The sequence below is a fragment of the Aythya marila genome (assembly GCF_965140915.1).
Source record: "Aythya marila genome assembly, chromosome: 4".
Lineage (NCBI taxonomy): Eukaryota > Metazoa > Chordata > Aves > Anseriformes > Anatidae > Aythya > Aythya marila.
Genome location: NC_139045.1, coordinates 46,936,850 through 46,957,954, shown reverse-complemented (window position 1 = coordinate 46,957,954; position 21,105 = coordinate 46,936,850). Strand labels below are relative to the sequence as shown.

The 21,105-nt window shown below is 40.3% G+C and overlaps 1 protein-coding gene across 1 annotated transcript in view; it reads left to right on the top strand.

Annotated features, from left to right (window-relative positions):
- Positions 1 to 21,105, top strand: part of MTHFD2L (methylenetetrahydrofolate dehydrogenase (NADP+ dependent) 2 like) — a gene marked incomplete at its 5' end in the record, with an annotated part of 36,461 nt that overhangs the window by 9,079 nt on the left and 6,277 nt on the right. The window contains 4 exons of the mRNA XM_082760297.1: positions 3,560 to 3,712; positions 4,451 to 4,558; positions 10,280 to 10,372; positions 16,958 to 17,083. Of these exons, the coding sequence (XP_082616423.1) occupies positions 3,560 to 3,712; positions 4,451 to 4,558; positions 10,280 to 10,372; positions 16,958 to 17,083 (480 nt within the window). The remainder of the gene's footprint in view (positions 1 to 3,559; positions 3,713 to 4,450; positions 4,559 to 10,279; positions 10,373 to 16,957; positions 17,084 to 21,105) is intronic.

Here is a 21,105-nt window from a genome sequence, read left to right as displayed (position 1 = left end):
TTGGATATAAAGAACTATGGGAGCTGGCTGAAAGTGGTGGGTTTGCTTAGAACAAAGATCTCTGTCTGTAAGAAGAGATCAGGGCAGACAGGTTATTTAACAAGAACTCACAGAAGACATTCAGCACTGACAGCTGAGGGATGGAAAACTTCTGCAATGTGTGTAACGTAGGAGAGAGTCACCCTCCAGACTCCCAATCTGTGGCGGCATTCCCCAGAAGAGGGAGGTGTTGTGTGTCACATCTTTTTTGTGCTGATCCTACATAAAATAGTTGGGTACTGCTGGCAGAAACACTTGCTATCAGATGGATCAGGACATGCAATAGGCTTTTAAGCAGTCTGCCTTCGTTGTACAGAGTGATACATAATTCAACAAGGGACTGAAGCCTTAGTGATTTTTCAAATATTCAACAGGTTTAAAAGAAACAATCTGAACATGACTCTAGTTGTGTCAATTCACATGTCTATTGCTAGTACCTTTAAATGTTTTAAGGCCACAAATAACTGGGTTAACATCCCCTTCAAGAACTACAGTATGTCTGTCACAGTAACTATGTTAAGACTAAATAGTTTTCATTTAACCTCTAGAACTTGCTAATTTGAAGCCTGGCTGTTGCCTACCGTAGTAAAAACCTTGGAGTAATTTAATTAACAGCAGAACCTTTCCAAAACCATTTTGTCCATGTAGATATACAGTAAAGGTACATATCTAATCCATCATGAACTGAAAACGTTCAGGGAATTCTTTTTATAATGGATGTAGCTTGGAGTGCTGAATTATTACTTGATATTATTTATTAACTGCTAAATATCACGCTCTGGCAAGGGAACATTAGAGAGAAGGGCAGAAAAGTTATTTACCTCCAATTTTCCAAAGTCCTTTCAACTTGTACTGTAATGGAAGGATACAAAGACCAGAAGTTGTGAAAACTTGATCAGTAGCGGCTGCTTACCCCACAGTTGGGATGGTTGTGTGGTTTTGGATACTTATTTATTTTTTCAATAAACCGCACACAGGTGTGGCTTTTGATCAACATTGGGATAAAAATAGAAGCAGAGAATAGCTTTGTTCTCTTTGACTTTTGTGAGATGGAGCAACTTAACTTTGAGGATTATCATCTTTGCCTGAGGAAAACTTCCTTTCTGTGCACCTTTTGAGTGCATTGCTTCTGATATGGTAATGGTTTCGTGGAGAGTTTCCTTATCTCTTCCCTTGCCTGGAAGATGGCTGTGACATGTTAGATGCTTGTCTGAGATAAAACTAAGAAAACGTCATTTTTTTTGCATTCTAAGCAGCAACGAGGTGTGGGACAAATTGGGATAAACATCACATCCTTCTGTTGTGAAGGACAGTGCCAGCCAAAGAGCAACCTGCTTCCATGAAGCCAAGCACTAAAATCATAGCAAGGGCCCCATACAGCTTCTCAAGAAGATTGCCAAGGAGCTCGTCGCTGCCACTGAACTGCTTCTTCTTTGCTTCCAGTCCGTGTTTCTTGATCCACGTGGCATATTATAGAATCTCTTTTGTTCCATTGTTATCACTTCCATCAGTCCTCTCTTTTGAAAACCAGTCTTAATTTTTAGTATGTCTGCATTGGAGGCACGCGTTATTTGTTGTGTAAATAAGAGCTTGGAATGACAGCAAGGAGGTTTGGGTGAACCTCAGCTGAAAGAAGGCTAAGCGTGTTCTCTGAGACTGGCACTAACACACTGAAGAAATGACTTTGCTCCTCTGGAGCAAGAAGGGGGGGGTGGGGAAATACTGTGGCCCTGTGGAAATAAACCAGGAAGAATATCTTGTGGCAAGTAAAAGCTACACACTAGGTAGTTACTACATATACAATTGCAGCTGTTGTTTCTTGTTGGAGGAACATAGGGGATGATGATGATGATCAAGCTGGCATTCTATAAGCAACTCTGATGAGGCCAGGAAGGTGTCCGCATCTTTGTTTCTCAGGCCCATGCCAGCTGATTTGTTCCTAGCTATACAGTTGTACTTCTTTCCAGTACATTGTGCCCTTTTTCTGAAATTCCATAAATCAATTCTTAGTGGAAAAAATGCACATGAAACAGACTTCTCTGCCTCTTACATGAAATTGACTTTTTGCCTGTCTGTTTCAGGGAAGCTAAAGACAGACAGGCAAAAACTTACTTACTTACTTACTCTACGTACTTAACACCTTAATTTCCACAGGCCCGTATCAGTAGGATACAGAAGGAATTCTCCATTTTCCCAAGGGATAAAGTTCCACTCTCAAATCATAATAGTAAAACCTGTTAAGCGTGGTCTGATTTAACTCTAAGGTGTCTTTTGTTTGTTTTAATTGGAAAGCTTTTAACATGAGCTTACCACATTTTAATTCCTTAGTATGCATGATATATTTTAATTAGCTTGTTTCTTTTCATGCAAAATAAGACAACACATGAATAGAGCAGGGTGACCACTGAATACCATAAAGATGTCTATAAAACACTGTTATTGGAAACGTCTCAGTTTCATGATCAACGCTCATTTTCCCTTTATTGGGCTTTTTTAAACATCCTGTTATGTACCCCGAATTGGCCTTTGGGATATGTCACCTCCTAACAGCAGAGTTCAGTTAGGGATCTAGCCTAGAATGGGCATTCCATCCTTACAGAAGAGATGCAAAAAAATAGTTCTGAGATGGTACTAAAGCTTGAGCGTAGTTCTGGAAAATGTTAAATATATTTTTTAAATGTCCTTTCTGGGTCAGATTGGAGACATGCTTTATAGAGCTGTTCCTATAGTGTCCTAATGTATGTAACTTTTACATTTGGTTTTGTAACTTCTCAGAGTTGGAACTGGCTAACACATATCTTTATAATTATTACTATCAATGTTTATGTATTGTAAGCTTTAAGCAGCTGCAGACTTATCCTGTGTTGCTAGCATGTATGAAAAATGCTTATAATGAATAGTTATAAATAATAAGTTATGTGCAGGTATCTTCATTTCAACTGTATTTAATGTTTGGAGCTCTGTGCTATCAAACATTTTTTTTTCATTCTTAGTTTTCCAGAGAAAAGGCCTATCTTCACCCCCAAATTGGCAAATTCTTTAAAGCAATTGTCATGTTATAAAATTGAAACTGAAGATAAGACCTGTAAAAATCGTTTGAGATTACCATTTACTTACATTTGATTAAAACTTAGTTAATATATCTTGTGGTCTGTTAGAGAGTGATGAGAATATGCACAAAATGATTTTCCTCCTATGATTTTTTGAGCCAAATTATAATTAATGCTTCTAGATTGTAGAAGAAACTCAAGCGTTGTGCCTAAACTCTTCAATAAAGCCATCATTGGTAGCTGAGTATCAGTCTTAAAGTTTGACCAAATCTTTTGTGTTAGCTGTGTTGTTCACTGACTCATTGAATTTCCAGTAGATGACAAGGAGGGTTGAGGTTCTAACTTTCGTCATTGAGGGGGAGATAATTATTTTAGCTAGATGGAACTTTGTTTCTCAGTGTAATGATTCAGGTAGGACTGATGACCCCTGACAAGTGAAAGAAATGTAATTTGAAAGCAATGTTTCCCAGACCATATAGATGAGCGAACAGTTTGTAATGCTATCGCACCCGAAAAGGATGTGGATGGATTTCATATTATTAATATTGGACGTCTGTGTCTTGATCAGCCTTCGATAATACCTGCAACTGCTGCTGCCGTGTGGGAAATAATAAAGCGGACAGGTAAGAAACTGAACAATATTGAAACTTTTATTTAAGAAGCAGAAAATGAATGAAGTCAGGTGTAAATGAGAAGGTGTGGGCTATCCTAATGTTTTGCACTCATTGAAGAACAGTGTTTAGGGGATTAATCTAAAAAATAAGGAGGTGCCAAAGATAATGAGATCTTTCTTTTTATTTTTTACCAGTATTGTAACTATTAATTAAGTGTAGGTGGTGGTTCATGTGAAATACTCAAAGCATCTTTTTTACTTCCTTTCTGCTTGCTAGTGTTGCAAGGAACTTAAAGAATATTACTTAACTTTGTGATTAATTATAAAATACAAGATATCCATTTGTAATTTCTTGTGGGGCAAGGTGGGGGGGGAGAACAACAGAAATGAGAACATGTAATTGGTCACTAGAAGGGGAAAGGATAGTTATAATATGACATCACTTTAATGTGTAACTATAGATGCTCCTATTGACTGATGTACAAGCTTCTGCTTCACTTTGTGGTCAGAGAACAGAAATTAAGTCCCTCTGAAGGGAGGTTTAGGTGACCTGAATTAGTTGCCAGTTCTGTTTCAACTCTGAAAGTCAAAACTTGTTTTGTGGCTTCAACATTGTGGGTTTCCAAGTCGTATTGGTATCAGCATTCTGCAACAGCAAATAATTATATATTGGGCATTGAGAAGGGGTTTATCTCAAAATAGCAAAATAAAATCTTGTGCTCTGTTTTGTTCTGTGTTTTCTTTGAAGGAATCCAAACATTTGGAAAAAATGTTGTTGTAGCTGGAAGATCTAAGAATGTTGGAATGCCAATTTCAATGCTTTTACATACTGATGGAGAGCATGAAAGACCTGGTGGTAAGACGGTCAATGTTGTCAAGTATTTTAATGCTTTAACTTGCAAAATCATTAAAATTAAGCTAGCCTGAGGATTTGGATAAAAAGAGAGAGCTTCTGTGTATTGTGTGGTAGTTGCAACTGGAGCAAGGAAGTTAATTTGCTGATATATTTCCTGATCATTTCTCAGGAGAGAAGGTTAGTTTCTGGACTGAACATTTTCTGGTGTTATGTCATCACTTTCTTAACCTTTTGAAACAGCTTCCATTTAAATTAAGGATCATTTCCCAACTTAAATGATTCTGTGAATGGGACCTGGAGCAACCTGACTTAGTGAAAGGTGTCCCTGCTTATGGCAGGGGAGTTGGAACTAGATGATATTTAAAGGTCCCTTCCAACCCAAACCGTTCTATAATTCTAAATAGCTAGCACCAAACATTAAGGATAGTACCTGACAGCCTAGCCTTAGAGCTACAGCAGTTTGTATGATGTTTATACTAAGTACAATAGCTTATAAGCCTTATCTTCACACTTATATAATGCTGATTTCAAGTTTTTCCATACATAAATAAAAGCATTAAATGTAATGTTTGTGTTGTGCTATGCTGGTTAGGCTGTGATTATGAGAACACTAATTACCAATGAAGTAGCTTTTCAGTGTAAGCTTTATGATACTATTTGTTGGTTTGGGGGATTTATTTTTTTCTGCAGTGCAGTTCGTATCCCCTTGGAAATCATAGGCTGTAAGGGAAATGTTTTTGAGTAATTTTAATTATAGAAGCATGTATGTGCTGCTGTAACTATGTTGTAGGAAACAACAACAGTATTCTATGTAATGTTTATTTTTGCAGGTTCATTTTGATGTTAGAAACTGCCACAATGGTGTGCGCAAAGGAGGTAAACGTGGATGTTTAATCCCAGGCAAATTTAATAGGAGTGGAGTGAAATCTGTTATTAATATAATGAAACGCTAAAAGCTTCTTACTAATCATAGAGTTGGTTTTTCCATTCAGCCTCTGTGGGAAAGTTGCTATTTGAAACTTCTCGGAGTGTTTGAATTGTAATTACCATCGGTGTGTAATTTTGGTCTCGTCCCCATTCCTGTGAAAATTAGTAGGATTTTTGCCATTTACTGCAAATACTGGGTTCTGTGTAGTACTGGCAGTGCTTTTCAGTGATCCAGCAATGAAGCTGGTAAGAGGCTTTCTTTGGTTCAGATGTATATTGTAACCTACTCCCATGTTTCTCAGTGGGAAATTAAGAGGTTTAGCAACCTGTGATTCTTTCAGCAACTTATTCTAAAACCCTAAGCAGTGGTGCATAAGTTTTTATGCTGTAAATAGTGTTTTTTAGTTGTCATCTTTTGAGTTAGTTGGGTCCATGTCTGAATTTTCTTATATTCTGGGACTGTAGCTGTACCTATAGCTGTACCAGCTGTACTGGCCAACAGTGTGACTTGCTCTTGGGAGCTAGTCTGTGAGCCTGCTGGGCTATGAATGAGCTTTGTTCTGCTGCAAGGTAGCCTGCCTAGGCTCTCATTTCTGGCATAATGCACATGTACTTCACCAGTAGCACCATTTGCTGGGGTTGTCATTTATGCTATGCATGTCAAGTGTGCTGTGTGGGGACAGAAAAATATTCAAATATACCTTTCCGCACCCTGGAATCTAGATGTGAGAGGAGTTAACTTGTTATTGTTACCTATTAACCTTATCTTTGCTTATTCTGAAGAAGTGGATGCCTTTATAAGGCAGTCCTTCTTGTTTTCCAACCTGCAGAGCAGTAGTATACAGTGTAAGGCATCTGACAATAAGAAAATAAAAACATCTGTTGTCCTTGCACACTAAACAAGCACTAAACACGTATTGGTTGTGTACATGCTAATAAATCCTTTTCAAGCTGAGAGTACAGTTTGCACTCCAGACGTGGAGTGGGCTACCTTTGAAGATCTGGTTGGTGTTCTGCAGTTAACTATCTTGTCCTGCTCGGAGCAAAAGCCTGGCTGGGTGTGGAGGGGAAGGCAGGCTAGACAGCGGTTTCAGCTCTACCACAGTGGTTATCACAACTGAGGGACGTATTGTGACAGAGGAGAAGCCGAAGTCAGTTGAGATAAACTGAGACAAGCAGTGAAAGAGAATGAATAAAGCTAATGGTGCCTGAAATGGGGGAGGTGGATCTAAAGTACAGATCGGAAATGTGAATGTAATAAAAGTAATAGCTGAAGTGGAATTATCCTTTTCACCTGTGTTTTAGCAGCTGGTAGCAGGTCAAGATGTACGTGTTAGAGATACAAAACCAGGTAGCTTTAGCAAGCGTGCAGTTTCTAGATGAAATGTTTTGAACATGAAAATGACTTGTAAAATTGCAGATTTTTATTATTGAACAGTGGCAGGCTTTCCTCTATGTGCACATTTAGAATGGTTTAAGCTCGTTAAGACAAATTAAGTGGAAGCTTTTTTCTTTTTCTTTCTGACTTTCTGTTGATGATGTTAGAGCCCAGAAAAGACATTGCAAGTGCTGACAAAACACGTTCAGGTTATCAGTCAGGATAGGGTTTTAACAGCAACTGGTACTGACTTTGTGAAATAAGTGTGGTTGAAAAGTGATGCCAGGTGTATGGATAGGTTTTTAGGTTTGTTTTGGTGTATTTTTGTTTGTTTTTGTTTTTTGGTAGTAGGTTTTCAATTCTTCAGAAGCAGAACTGGAAAGCTGGGGTCTGTCTTCATCTGTGACATGTAGAAACTGTAACGTCCTGCAGGTGGCGATAACTGATCATGTAGGAAAACTATCTGTAAATTTACAGAGCAATTTGTGTTCTTCATAGACAGGTCAAGAGACTTTACATTATAAGCTAGGGAATTAGCTTCGCAGTATCATGCTAAACCTTATTTCCTAAATATCTTCCTCTGTCTTCTTTCAGCACAAGTAACAGTGTAAAAGTAACTTTCTGTTTTGGTCTGATCTCAAATGGAAAATCTACCCTTTTGGAGGTGTCTGTAAGCTTCTGGGCTTACCCCTCTGGAAGGTGGGGTTGGCTTTTTATTTATTTATTTATTTTGTTGGGAGTAATTGCTTGGTTTCAGGAGCTGACTACAGACATGCATTTCAAAATTATTGTCAGGAAATGATTTTAATTCTTAAAAGCTGTGAATATTCATAACTTTGGATCTAATCCATTGTTTTCTCTCATCCTGCTTGCTGAATATAGTACAAGAAGTAAAAATAACCTTACTATATATGTGGCTTTTGAAGTAATGATTGTAGTTCCAGGTAGAACATCTTTCTTATCCTTACCTGAACATATGATAACAGAATATTACTGTTCTATTCAAACTTTTCTTTCCAGAATCCAGTGTTAAGGATGACTTCCATGTGTGAAGGATCACCCTTCATAGAACAATTCCTAGAGAAGGGATGTGTGTCTCACCAAAGGACAGATGTGATTCTCCTCCAGCAGGCAGCATTTTGTTTCAAATTTGTTTTAGAATGAGTCCTCCAAAGGAGGAAAACTATAACTGTCTCTACAGTCTGTACGTGACTCAAGAATGTGTGAGACCTCCATAAAAACAAATCAGTAATTGGAGAGATGATGCTTTAGATTAGCAAAATCAAAAGTAACAATGAATAATTATTTTGTCATGTTCTTTTTTTTTTTTTTTTTTTTTTTTTTTTTTTTACTATTATTAGTTACCCTTTGGATCAATAAGTGACTTTGGAGAGAGGGAAAATAGAAGGAATCTAGACATGCAAGCTTTATGTACTGTTTGGGGCCTTTCTATTACAAGAAAGGCTAGCAGTGCAGAGATGTTCTTAAGACAATTGTCTGTCTAGGCTTTTGATGGACTTGCATACATAGGAAATAAAAGAACACTGGTGAAAGATGTCTGCTGGCAATTCTCATTTCAAGAAATTGCTTCTGTACATCTGTACTTCTATGTCATTAACTGAAAATACTTTAATTTGTTCTCCTTGAGGACATGGTATGAGGTGTAGAGACTGAAGGAGGACAGGTGATAACTGAAGGAGGAGGGGGATGAAAGTTGTGAGAAAAGAGCCGAGAAGTCAGAGTGCAGTCAGGTTGAAGATGAGATGCTTGAGGAAGACAAGTAATGAGATAAGAGGTCCAGATTAGACAGTCAGATGCATTCCAGAGGCAGCCACTGTGGTTGTAAAGACTGAGGTGGCAAAAATCTTAAGTTTAATGGCTAATAATGTGACTTTGGAGCCCATGATGAATTAATTGAAGGTGGAGATGAGGGGATATAACACCAGACAACTACGCAGTACAAATAGTTGTGGGGGAGAAGCATGGCATCAGAATATGCAGGAGTTTCATAGCTGCTAGTTTTGCTGTTTTCATGGGCAGTCTTAGAGGGACTGCTACCCTTGGTGTTGCATGTGGTGTAAGACCTCAGTCCCTATTTCCATGTCACTTTTTGTGTGCAGTGGTCTCTCCTCAGCATCTCCCTTCATTTGCACGAGGTTTTTTATGCTCTAACAGCAGGGTTTATTTGTAGCTTCTTGCCAAGCAATGTGGATACATGCAGGAGCAGGCCCCAGAGCTTTTGAGTTTGCCCAAAAGGATGTGGTCTTCTGCTTGTGATAACTTCAAACACTTCCTACTCTGGTATCAAGTAAGTGTTCAGCAGTTTTTCCTTTATCAGGAGATAGAAAAGCTGGTAGGGCATCTGCAAAATCTGAGCGCCTTTTAGTCAGTCTCTTCCATTCCTGTTCTTGCACTTGAGCTACGCAAAACAATTACTTTAAATGCTTTGTGTGTGTGTGGAAAAATGTATGCGTTTGATGTATTTATTCCTGAAGTGGTTACAGGGATAAACATGCTCAGATCCATCCAACTGGAATCCTACAGATCATATAAATATTGATGCTGCTGTTGATTGTGTTCTGCATGTATATTGAAGAACATCCCTCCTCACTGAAATCTGTTAGTGTTCCAGTTAACAGGGGGATTTTGCTGTCTGCCCCCTGCATGCAATTGTTGGTTAGACAGCGTCTAAGCGAAGACCTTTGGCCCAGAGTGTCACTGTTGTCATGGCTGCTAAGCCTGTTCCCTACGCAATTAGGCCCTGTGAAGAGAAGAGCCTTGGTTGTCATCGTGTGGCTTTGGTCAGATGATCAGCCGTGCTCATTCTTGAGAGGGGGCACATTAGTAAGAAATGATGCTACTTCACTGAACGTGAATTACTGTTTGTTCCTTGAGCAGTAAAAATTCGTCAGAAACAGAGGCCAAAGGCTAAGCACTGACCATACAACAGGAGGTCAAAGGAAGCGTTCAGGGAGTTTCGGGACAGATGAATGACAAATGTGGTTGAGGACAGAGGTCTGAACACGCTGATATTATATTTGAAGCTTTAGTTTGTGACAAGCAACTGAGCCTTACGGTGCATTCCACAGGTTGTGCTTAATAATGTAGGTGACAAATTCCATGCTGGGTTTCTCTGTGTAATTCTACTAAGTGTAATGAAGCTGATGGAGTCAGTCCAAGGTATATGAATTAATTAATCCTGCGTGAGTTTTTAAGGATAAGCACTTTTTCATGCGTGTAAAAGGCAAGTGTTACAAGCGTTCTGACTGTGCTGAAGTAAGTGATGCATCCCAAGACAAATTTGACGGTCATCTTTACTGTTTCTGGTGGACCACAATGATTCACATGTACCTGAAAGTAAATGCTTTACAGGCCTTCTGTATGTATCAATTAATTGCCCGTCTTTTGCCTTTCAGGTGATGCTACAGTGACCATTACTCACCGATACACGCCAAAAGAGCAGCTCAAGATCCATACTCAACTTGCTGACATTGTCATAGTAGCTGCAGGTAATACTAGTTGTTAGTACTCTCATCACAATGTTTACAACGTAAAAAGAAAAGCTTGGTGTCTGTTGATAGCACTACTAGCTATGTCACCTGTTTTACCAAATATTTGGTGCTCATGCTTGCTGAGGGTGTTGCAGTACATAGGGTTTCTTGTAAGAAAGGCAAGTGATCTGGCTCTTTGTTCTTGCCCTTCACATTTGCAGACTCATAAACTGTTTCTCATCACATGTGACACCTTTCCCTTAGGGAGACTTCAGAGTGAACTCAAGACTGGGAACCAGTTAGTGCATAGTTTATACAGGTATAATTATGTAAATTAAAACATTCTCTGTACAGTGCAAAAACCGTGAGTCATCTAACTTTTGACAGGAGGGTTTCTTTAAATCAGCTGGAGGCTGCATTCACGAAACAATGGTATCTTTTTCTTGCTGTTGGAATTAAGGACAGCCTTGGCAAATTAAATGGTAGTTTTGGTAACATATGCATGTTATTCATGGCTGATTTTTTTTGTTGGTATGTTGACAATTATCATGTCAAGAGGAAACGAATGGTAATTGCCAAAAGGAAGGGCTCTGAAAGATCCGTGTCTATGTTCTTAAAGCAATGTAGAATGAAATACTTTCAGTTTGACTTGTCTAGAAGAAAGAAACGAGTAGCAGTGCTTCTGAGCTTTTTTATTATTTTTTTTTTTACTTGATTGGTATTTATTAATTGAAATATAAATTAAGCAGGGAAAAAACCAAACAGCCTCTGGTCAAATTCTGTGTCCCCTTGGAGTTCATGACATCTTCCTTCTCTGATACTGCTTTGGAGGACCACAAACAGATTCTGTCTTTGTCTTTTTCTCCTCCCTTCCTCTGTCTTCACCATTCTCAAGACCAAGTCCTGGGAAGTTATTTTCCAGATTTGGACAGATAGGTACATGTCCAAAGCTCATCACTTCCTGTTGAAGCAAGATGTCCTTTTTTCAGAGCTTAATTGCGCTACCTCTTTCTCATGCCAGGTCAGGAACAAGAAACAGCTCAGTTCTCCCACATGGGATTACTCAACTGTGGGTCAGACCAGAATTCTCACACGGAATGAAAAATAATGATGTGTCTGCTAATTGGAAATAAACTAGTAATATCAACATATACTGCTTCTGATTTAATCATAGTTGAAGGTTTTTTTGTCTGCTGAATGCTTTGTCATCAGTTACGCTTGTAGTGAAACATTTCAGTAGCAATTCAGCTGTGTTTGTTCACATTATTTTTCCTCATGTCATTTGTAAGAAGAGCATGATACAACACTTGTTACACAACATGAGATATGCTTTGAATGATGAAAAAACCTAGGGCTAGATTGTGCAAACAGCATGCAGCCCTGCCCCAGAGAGAACTCTGGGGAGGATGACACCTTGGAAGGGTGTCCCTCCATGTTCCCCTTCTTGAGAACTCTGTGCATTGGGTCTTTGGGATGGTGCTGGGCTTAACCCTCGAAACATGTGACCGATGTAGTGAGCAGTGCAAGAAAGGAAGCATTTACAGTGTCACAGACCACCATGCAAGATGTGCGAAGGGAAGAAAGCTTTCTGTGAGTCGGTTTCACCCTAATAGTTAACTAAACTCCACCATAACTGCCTTCTCTCTCCCAGACAAGGGAAGAGGGAAGACAATGTGATGAAAAAGGGCTCAAGGGTTGAGATAAGGACAAAAAACTGCTCTGCCATGGTACACCATGCAGGGGAACTGCTGAGGAACTTGTGTTCCACTTCATCCTCACTTTCTTCACTGACCACAGTGCCTGCAATCTCGTTTCTTACATCTTTTCTCAATCCCCTTTCCCAGCTGCTGTTGTGCAGCCATTTGTTTCCTTTCTTGCCTGCGTTCTCATAGAAGTCCAACCAGTGTTGCTCATTGGCATAGCTCTGCCCAGCATCGGCTCCCTTCTCTCCCTTGTAGAGTCTGCTGGAACTGGCTTTTAGCTAACTTGGGGCAACTTCTGAACTCCTCACCGAGGCTGCTCTTTCAGCCCTGCTGCTACCAAACTCTTGCCACGTAAATCCAATACACTGTGTAAAAGAGCAAGATTTCTGTTCTCCTCTTCCCATATAATGCTCTAAGAGCCACCTGCCCTCTGCCTCCCCTTTTGGTGACTTGTGACACTAAGCGTGTTCATTCTGTTATGGTGCTCTGTCTCTGAGGAGTTTCCTGTTCACTTGCGTTCATGGTTCTCAAACAGTTCACACCAGGTGCTTCTGTCTTTACTCTGGAGTTTGGGAATGCCCATCTTCAGAGGCTGCTTCTTGTTGGCTCCCATCCTTGGTACCCTGGTTGTCCAGCTTTCTGTGATGGTAAATATTGATGCAATTTATTCCTTCTCTCTCGTCCCCTCCCAACTCATTGCATCATGAGGCATTCCCTTAATTCTCATTTTCATTCCCTCCCTGAAATCTTTGTCTCTGCTTCCAGCTGGAGCTTTCTCAACTCTGTGCCACACACCTTTTGCCTTTCTAGCCAAAGTGTAGTATTTCCTCCCAAGCACACCTGGCACTTTGCATCCCACTACGGACTTCATAAGCCATTGTCCCTGCCTATGCAGACATCCTATGGTGTCTGCTCCTGTTGCTATCACACCAGTCCCATACTGACAGACTAAGTAAACCTTTACTTATGGTGCTCATGCAGCTGTTGCAGTGTTTCCAGGGCAGTGATGGAGGCAGTAGGCAGTCTTTGTCTCCTGTAATCTGCTGCTGCTGCTCTTTGGGCTTTCCAGTCTGCCTTGGGAGAGACAACTCACCTGCCTGCTACCTTCGGAGAGAAGGTGAAGAGAAGGAACCGAGGTGCCAAATGCCAGATGAAATTCTTCTGGGCAAACTTGCACTGTCCCTCAGGACATGATCTGTGGGCCTCCTGCATGGGAATTGCTGATTTGCCAGGGTGCTTTATTCAGCCAGTCGCTGGTTAACTTCCTCAGGATTTAGCTACCTTACAGTCTTTATACCTAAACTGGGATTAGGGAGGAGTTTATTTTTTTTGTTGAAAGCATGATTCACTGTTTTTGACAAAAATTAGTAAAGAAAGATTTTCCCACATTCTTCAATCACTGCATTTTAGGAATAGCTGCTCTAACGCTTATCTCTCCCTACTTGGTATGTAAAGTAGGCTTAAGTAAATAGATCTGCTCATTTGGTTTGGGGGTTAGTTTATTTGTTGCTATTAAGTATTTGGCCTATTATCAAACCATTTTACAAAGGGTGTAACTGTGCAACTTCCGTTAATGTGCTTCCATCCCTATCACACACAGATCATTAACCCCCATAAGACGAAGGCATTATCCAATTACCAGCCAGCTTGCGATTGATTGCATAAGAGCGATGAAGTAGATGCAGCCAGATCTTATCAACGGCATAGGAAAGAATTTGAGGTCTTGGCTTGCTCAACATTAAAAGCAGAGTTTCAAGCTTGCGTCCTATGGGGGAGTGAGAAAGGAAAGGAAGGTTCTTGTGTTGCTTGTAGCCAAATGACTTGCTGGCAGACGTCCAGCACTTCAAATGAATCCATAGCCCTTGTCTGCCAGCAGTTGCCTCCAATAACACCGTGCTCCCAAAAAACATGGATGTGCTTTCTTCTTTTTTTTTTTTTTTTTTCCTCCTGAGAGAAGGCTGATTTCAAGGGGAGGGCAGCAGAGGGAATTTAGATTCCCCCTTTGCAGATACTACTACCAAGGTAGCCGTTCTTCAAAGAACGTAAAACTGAAGGAATAACTGAAGAAGCAGGGTAAAAGTTTAACTTATTTGAAATTTGCAATTTCCTTTCATTCCAAGCTAGAGGCTGTGTAGCAGGAAAGAAATTTTGGAGGTCATTTAAAGCAAATGCACAAAAAAGATTGCAGCTGTTGCCTTTAAGGTGTGATAGGCTAATGTAATGCAGATGATGGCTGATGACTTTGTAGTCTTGACTCTCTGATAGTGTGTACTGACTTAGCACTAGATAGCACTAGACGTAGGTCTCAGATAGTAATTTGCCTTAGCATTTGAAGAGGTGGTTCATTTGTTCTGAGTCTGTCCAGGAATTAATTTTCAGATGTCTGGTCACACATGATGCTGCTGTTGGTAAGCAGTGCTTGTGTTTCTGTTCTAGGGCAGCCTTAAAATTGCTGTTCATTAAGAGAGCTCCTCCTGAACTCCTGGTACTTGAAAGAAAGGTCTTTTGTGTGCATCCAGTGGAGCTGTTGGTATGCTAGAAAAGCATTACCTATTACTTGAGAACACTTGGGAAGTTCAGTGACATTCATCTTGAAGTAAATGTGTAGTGCTGTCTGCTGTTTGCAATCTGTTGTGGCAGTTCTTTGTGAAATGGAAGACGCTTCCAGTTTGGGAGTGCTGCTGTAGAAAACAGTGTTTTGCTATCCCTTCAGTAGGACCCAGCTCAGATCCTGTGGGCAATTAAGTTGTCATTGTTGTGCTTCTCTTGTCCTAGCACCTAAATAATTGTTTTGGTGTTGCTTGCAATGTATACAGATAGATGAACTGTGCTGACTGGGAACATATGCTGTTGCCTCAAGTTTTTTGTCCAGAACTTTAAGTGACCTTTTAGCATTTATATGTGCTGACTATCAAACATCTTTGTAATGAATATCAACATATTTGGAATTTAAATGCATTGAGAAAATGAGTTATATGTGGAAGTTCTGCGGAGGCTTGTCACAGTACCCTGCTAGCTAGGGTTTCTTTACAATAGAAGTGTCAAACCCCAGGAAATTACCCAGATGTAGCTCACCTGGAGCTGATGAAGGTATGTGATGTTGAGGTCCGGCATCTTTGGTCAAGCAGGGAAGTCTGTTCCAAGTGGCAGAATTGCAAATCATAGAAAAGTAGGGCAAGGAAGTTTTTTGAAAGCCCCTGCCTTAACTTCTGGTGCACTATGATGGATATTTGATATACCTGTTCAATCTGCTTTTAACATTTCCTGTGATAGAGACATGGTTCTCTTCTTGGGCTACTTGCTCCCCTGTTCCTCTGTTCTTATGGTTTAAAAATTCTGGACAGTGCAGCAAAGAACAATTTTTTTTTTTTTGCATAACATCGGTTGTGGTTGTTTGTGGGGATGGGAAGCCTAGTGCCAAAAAGCTTTTTTGTGTTTTTTGAAGGCTGCCATGAAATCAGGCAAGTTCATTCGGGGCAATGTTTCCTCATAACCTTCATTGTTCTTGTTGGTGCTCATAGAGATGGACAGACAGATCAGAGAAAGCTGGCATCCACAGCAGGAATATGGTGTCCCAGCTGATGTTGTCTGTTGAAGAGATCAGGAGTTTTGCGTGTCTTGCAGTAGTGTGACTGTCTGTTCAGGTTCAGTTGATCTAATTTCAAATTTTTCTTGTTGAAAAGTGACCACCTAACCAGTTGCTGACTGCCTTGCCTTTGCAAGGGGTAATCATTCGTATGTAAAGGAATGGTATCTTGCCTTTCTTGCTGTTGAATGTCAGCTGTTTTTTGGTGCTTTTCTCCTTTTTGCCAGCGGTGTTTGAAATCTAAGCTAATCTGTTTCAAGTTCTTTCCAGCTTTGGGTCATTTGCATTTTGTGTCACTACTAAATAGTAGGTGTTCTCTTCTGTCACGTTAGTGCCATTATAAATGAACACCTGGCCCTTGTAGAACTCTTTCCACACACACTTAGGTTTTCATCAAGAACCACCAGAGCCTGTTGTTACCTACCAGTTATACCTGAGTACAATTACCTGGCCAGTATTCTATCCAGTATGCTTTTCTTTTCTCACTCAGGAGGTCAGGTAGAAGAAGTTCTATTTGAAAGGCAGTTGCTTTTCTCTTGCAGACTGATCTGACACTTATGGGTAAATTGAGTTGGCCCCTTTTGTTTGTTTGTTTCTGTTGTTTACCTCATTTATATATTGGAGTAATGAAAAATAAGCTGGTGACATAGATCAGATTCTCTCACCATGCTTTTTTTTTTTTTAATTTTTTTACAATAACATTTTGTGTAGCTTGTATTTAGTATTTTATTAACTGCCTGAAAAGCATTGCATCTAAGGAGTACGTGACCGGTCAGAGAAGGCAAGAAGAGTAGCATGAATCGAATACAGATGCTCAGATGCTAAAAAAAAAAAAAAAAAAGCCAAGACAAAAGAAAACATTGCCAAGATAACATACATAGTTTGCTTCAGAGGTTCCTGACATTTCTGGACTGGTGGAATTCCAACAACCCTAAACACTTCTTGTAGCTCATGCAACACCTTTATCATCCAGCTTTTTTTTCTTTGGAAAAGTTATGAAGGTGACTTGCCACCACAAACCGGCAAGCACATAGTTCACTGGGATCATGTTGACTACATTTGTGACCACAGGCTTATCTGAAAATATTCGCTCGGAATAAACAGCTGTCAAGCTTTTTGTCTAAAAGTTACAGGCTGTGTGAAGCCAATTGTGTTCTCTGTGTGATATGTCAAGAAAAGTTTAAGTGAAAGATTTCTTTTTATTTATATTTTTTGGTGTAAATATACATAACGTGCATACACACATTACTATAACTTGGAATTGATGATCTAAGACTATCTGGCTGTGTTAATCAAATACCTTGATGATTCCAGGTATCCCGAAGTTGATTACAACCGATATGGTCAAAGAAGGTGCAGCTGTGATAGATGTAGGCATCAATCATATCCATGATCCTCTTACGGGAAAGACCAAATTAGTTGGGGATGTGGACTTTGAAGGTCAGTGAAACACTAATATTTTTATCCAATAGGTTCACATAAAGTTGGTGGGATTCTTTGATGATGAATACTTTGAATAGCTCATGTCCCAGATAAGACAACACTTGAAGGAGTGTGTGTTTGTTTTCTTAAATAAGAAACAAGCAATTTGTTCATGTACCTGCTCTTAAGAAATATGTTATTTAACAGCAAGCATTACTTCTAATTACATATACGAGCAGCCTTTAAGAGATGCAGATGAGTTCTTATGGATGTTTGGTGGCAGCAGTTTTAGCGAGATGCTTGTCTCCAGGCTTCTTTATCCTTTGAGAATCTTTAAAGCGTCTCAGAAGTATGCATGCATGCTCACACACAAACCCTGCACAAAAACAACCCACAGTTTCTGCCGTTTCACAAGTGTAAGGTTTCCCACTGATCGTAGCAAATACTATGATACTACAATTTCTCAAGCCTCTTTTCACACTTAGACTTAATTTTTTGAAAACGTTAACCTCTCCTTCAGAGGTACCGTTTATACTAAAGTTTAAGGTGGGTTCATCTTCGGCTCTTTAAAATCTTGGTCCAGGCAAGCCTAACTGAGATAATATGTGATGTTACATATTGATCTTTTTATGTTTAATGTGTTGCAGAGCAAGTTCACAATGTAATTGGATTAAATATCTCTGCTCTGGAGAAGCTCCAGACTGGAATAGCAGGATTGTTGCAGTCGAAAATTAAAGCTTATTGGCAGAGTTGTGTGGGAAGCTTAGACAGCATTTACCCACATTATTAATGGTTCTCAACAGTTCCTTATTTTGATAAGTATGAAAATCACCCACAGGGTTTTTTTCATAGTTATTAACATCTTGGCTGGCATAATGTCTCAAAGCTTAATTATATTCAGAATGTTTCTAGCCCACTGTATGTATTTCAAATTACATCACTTGCTTAGTTCCTGCGTATTTTACTCATCACACATGATATCTGTCTGCTAAAATCAATGAAATTAACCGCACGGGTGTAGCTAAGTCATTGTTTCAGCATGCATTTGGGAATTTATAGCTGGATGTATAAAATAGTTCTGTTAGAAATATTTTTCTAGAGTGCACCTTGAAAAATTTTTTGAGTTGTTACCCTGCTTTTGCCATCACAACTAAAAGGTTGTTTTCCGTATACAGAAATAAACTAAAATGAAGTAGAGAGGAGTTCCAGGGGTTTTTTTCCTGCTTGTTTGTTTTAGCATGTTTGAAAAACAATATGACTTTCAGAAACTTGACAGCGTGTCCTTTTTGTTTGTTTTCTTTAAATGTATGACCTTCTGAATGTAATGAGTCTAGATTCAATGGCCATGCCATGATTCAGAGTTTCAGCAATGCACTGTATCTGTCTCGTCATGTCTGCTGTGGGTTGCTCTCAGGATTTTACCTGGGGGGAGGGAAGATCCAAAAAAAGAGGGAGGAACTTCAACGTGGATTATGCCACTGCAGCTCCAAGTAGCATTTCACTGTGCATTGCCAAAGGGAAATTGTTGTTGGTTCATTAGTATCGGTGAAAGTTTCACTAAATCTCTAACAACAAAAAAAACTATCCCTGTGCATACAGTTCAAAATACCAAAGAGTAAGTCACCCTTGCCAAGCACTGATCTGGCAGTTAGGAAATGCAACAAGCTAGTGTATTCATGTACTAAATCGTTTTATCCTTTCCCTCCTGTTGATCACTTGACTGAACTTATATTTAAGCTTAAGTGAAAATGATTTTTGCAGTTTAAGGCCAAGCACACGAACTGGTATGATGTATGCCACCTGTTTGACGTAAAGTAGCCCACCAGTGTCTATTCTCTCATCATCCCCTTCCTCAAGCAGAAAGATGTTTGGGGTGGGAGTGGGGGTTTGGTGGTATGAAAAAGATTTAACTGGCAAGTCAGGGGTTAAACTCCATTTGTAAGAAATGGTTGGGGGTGGCTGACTTAACCAGGCCATCGGACTAAAAACCCCTGGTAGAGGAAATAAACTTGATGAGGTGGATGGAAACTGCTTTTATTCCTTTGTAATGTCTTAGCAATGCTTGGATGCTGTCTTCTAATCTAGGGAGCAGGTCTGAAACAGGAGTTGATCTCTAACAAGAAGGGGATGACACTTAAAGTAATTGTATTTTTTTAATGAACTGCATTCATAAATTCAGTATAAGAAGTACCTGAAGAGAAGAAGAAAAAAAAAAAAAACTTACCACAGGCCAAGAGAGTTTGATAGCCATTGAAAATGAGTTTTGCGGTTCTGAAATACGTTCTAAAATCTGCAAGTGTTAAAGTCATGTCCACTCGGGCTGTAGGCAGCTTGAGCTGCATGCAGTCACCTGCAACCGGAGACCTTGCTGGTGACAGCACTTCCCACGGTGGCCTGAGGACTGCCTGCTGCTGTCTGTGTGTGTGTGTGTGTGTACACCCTCTGAAGCCAAGGGACACGCTCTGGCTGTCCTTTAAACTCCACTACATCAGAAGAAACGACAAGATGGTTTAGTCTGCTGAAAGCAATTTAACAGTCACCTAAATATCACGTTTACAGCTGCTCGGGTGGCTGGCTTGGTGGTAGTGGCATCCGGACCCTTTGCACTTTCCAGGCTTACTTGTTCATTCTGGGCAAAAATCCCGGGCTGTGTTTTGGGATGTCTTTAAATAAGGCTTGTGATTTTCCCCTCAAGATCCTCTTTATTTTTGTGCTCCAAGTTGTTCACATTAAAAAGATTTTAATTTTTCCAGAACACTTCCATGTGCAGTTCTAAGATAGCTAGAAGAGCAGGAAAGAAAACACTGTGCACTTAGGTGGAGGTCACCCATGCAGCTCCAAGGTACCCAGCTCCATGTTGCTGGGATGTTCGAGACTGCATGGGCATCTCTCCACGAGTCACCAGCACAGCATGTTCAGTGTGCTCCTATTTATGTGAAGAACTTGCCAAAATATTTGGACCAGGGAGGGGTCGCCTTGGCACTTCCGTGAGCCACCACGAGGGAGGATGGGAAGCGGTGTCATCCTTAGATCATCGCAGTGCCACTTGAGTTACTTTTAAGCAGTGAATTTCAGTCATAGAAAGGGGCACATGTTTCTGTGGACAGGATAATGCTCGTGTGGGTGTAGCTGGCCCAATTTTTTAGGGCTTTTGTTGCCACAGCATTAAAGCTAAAGGGAGAGGAGGGCTGTGAGGACCAGGAACGAGAAATAAAGCAGCAGCTTACCCAGAGCATTTAACTGAAACAGCTCTTCTGGGTGGAGCACCGTTTCCAGGTGTGACTGGTAGAGCAGGGTGGCAGCACACCAATGTAGGAGCTAACCTTTGTTACACAGGAGCCTCAAAGAGCTGCTCACCTCCCTGCCCTGCTACCTGTCCGGGGCTGGTAGCAGACCTTCCAGGCGATAGTGGCTATTTTCCAAAAGCACAGCATTCAGAGCTGCTTCCTGAGCTGGGCCCCAAAAAGCAGCTGCAAGGCTTCCCTCGGTTTGCTGTCATCACCCCCAGGTAGCTCCTGCCTGAGAGTGGCCTTTTCCAAGGCTCCCGGTGCCCTGGCATTGGAGGTTTGTCACAGAACCAGGAAGGAGGTTTGGTACACAAATTGCCACTGCAGCTTTTCCAGCTCATTAAAGGTGGTGTTAGTGCTGAATTGTGCTGTTCGTGTGGTATACAAGTCTTTGTGGTGTTGGGCAAAACATGTCAAAAATGATCACTAACAGTATCTGAAAATGAACTGGGACAGGCCTGTGAGGCTGAAGTGTACAGAAAGGTAGTGTATTGTCCTTAAAGAGCAAAACAGCTTTTGCTGGCTACATTTCTGTGTGATTCTTCCCATATTTTTGACAAGCAGCTGCTAATACTCAGTTTTTGAGTCTTTATTGTGTATCTATGAAGACAACTTTTTATTTAAGAAAGCTTTCTAAGCGATATGTTGGAACATCAGCGGGGGAGTTTATAAATGAGAATTGTTCTCTAATGCCTAGGCAATATAACACATTTTGGGCAAGAGGTGCCCAACCAGGAGCAGGGAGAGGTTTCT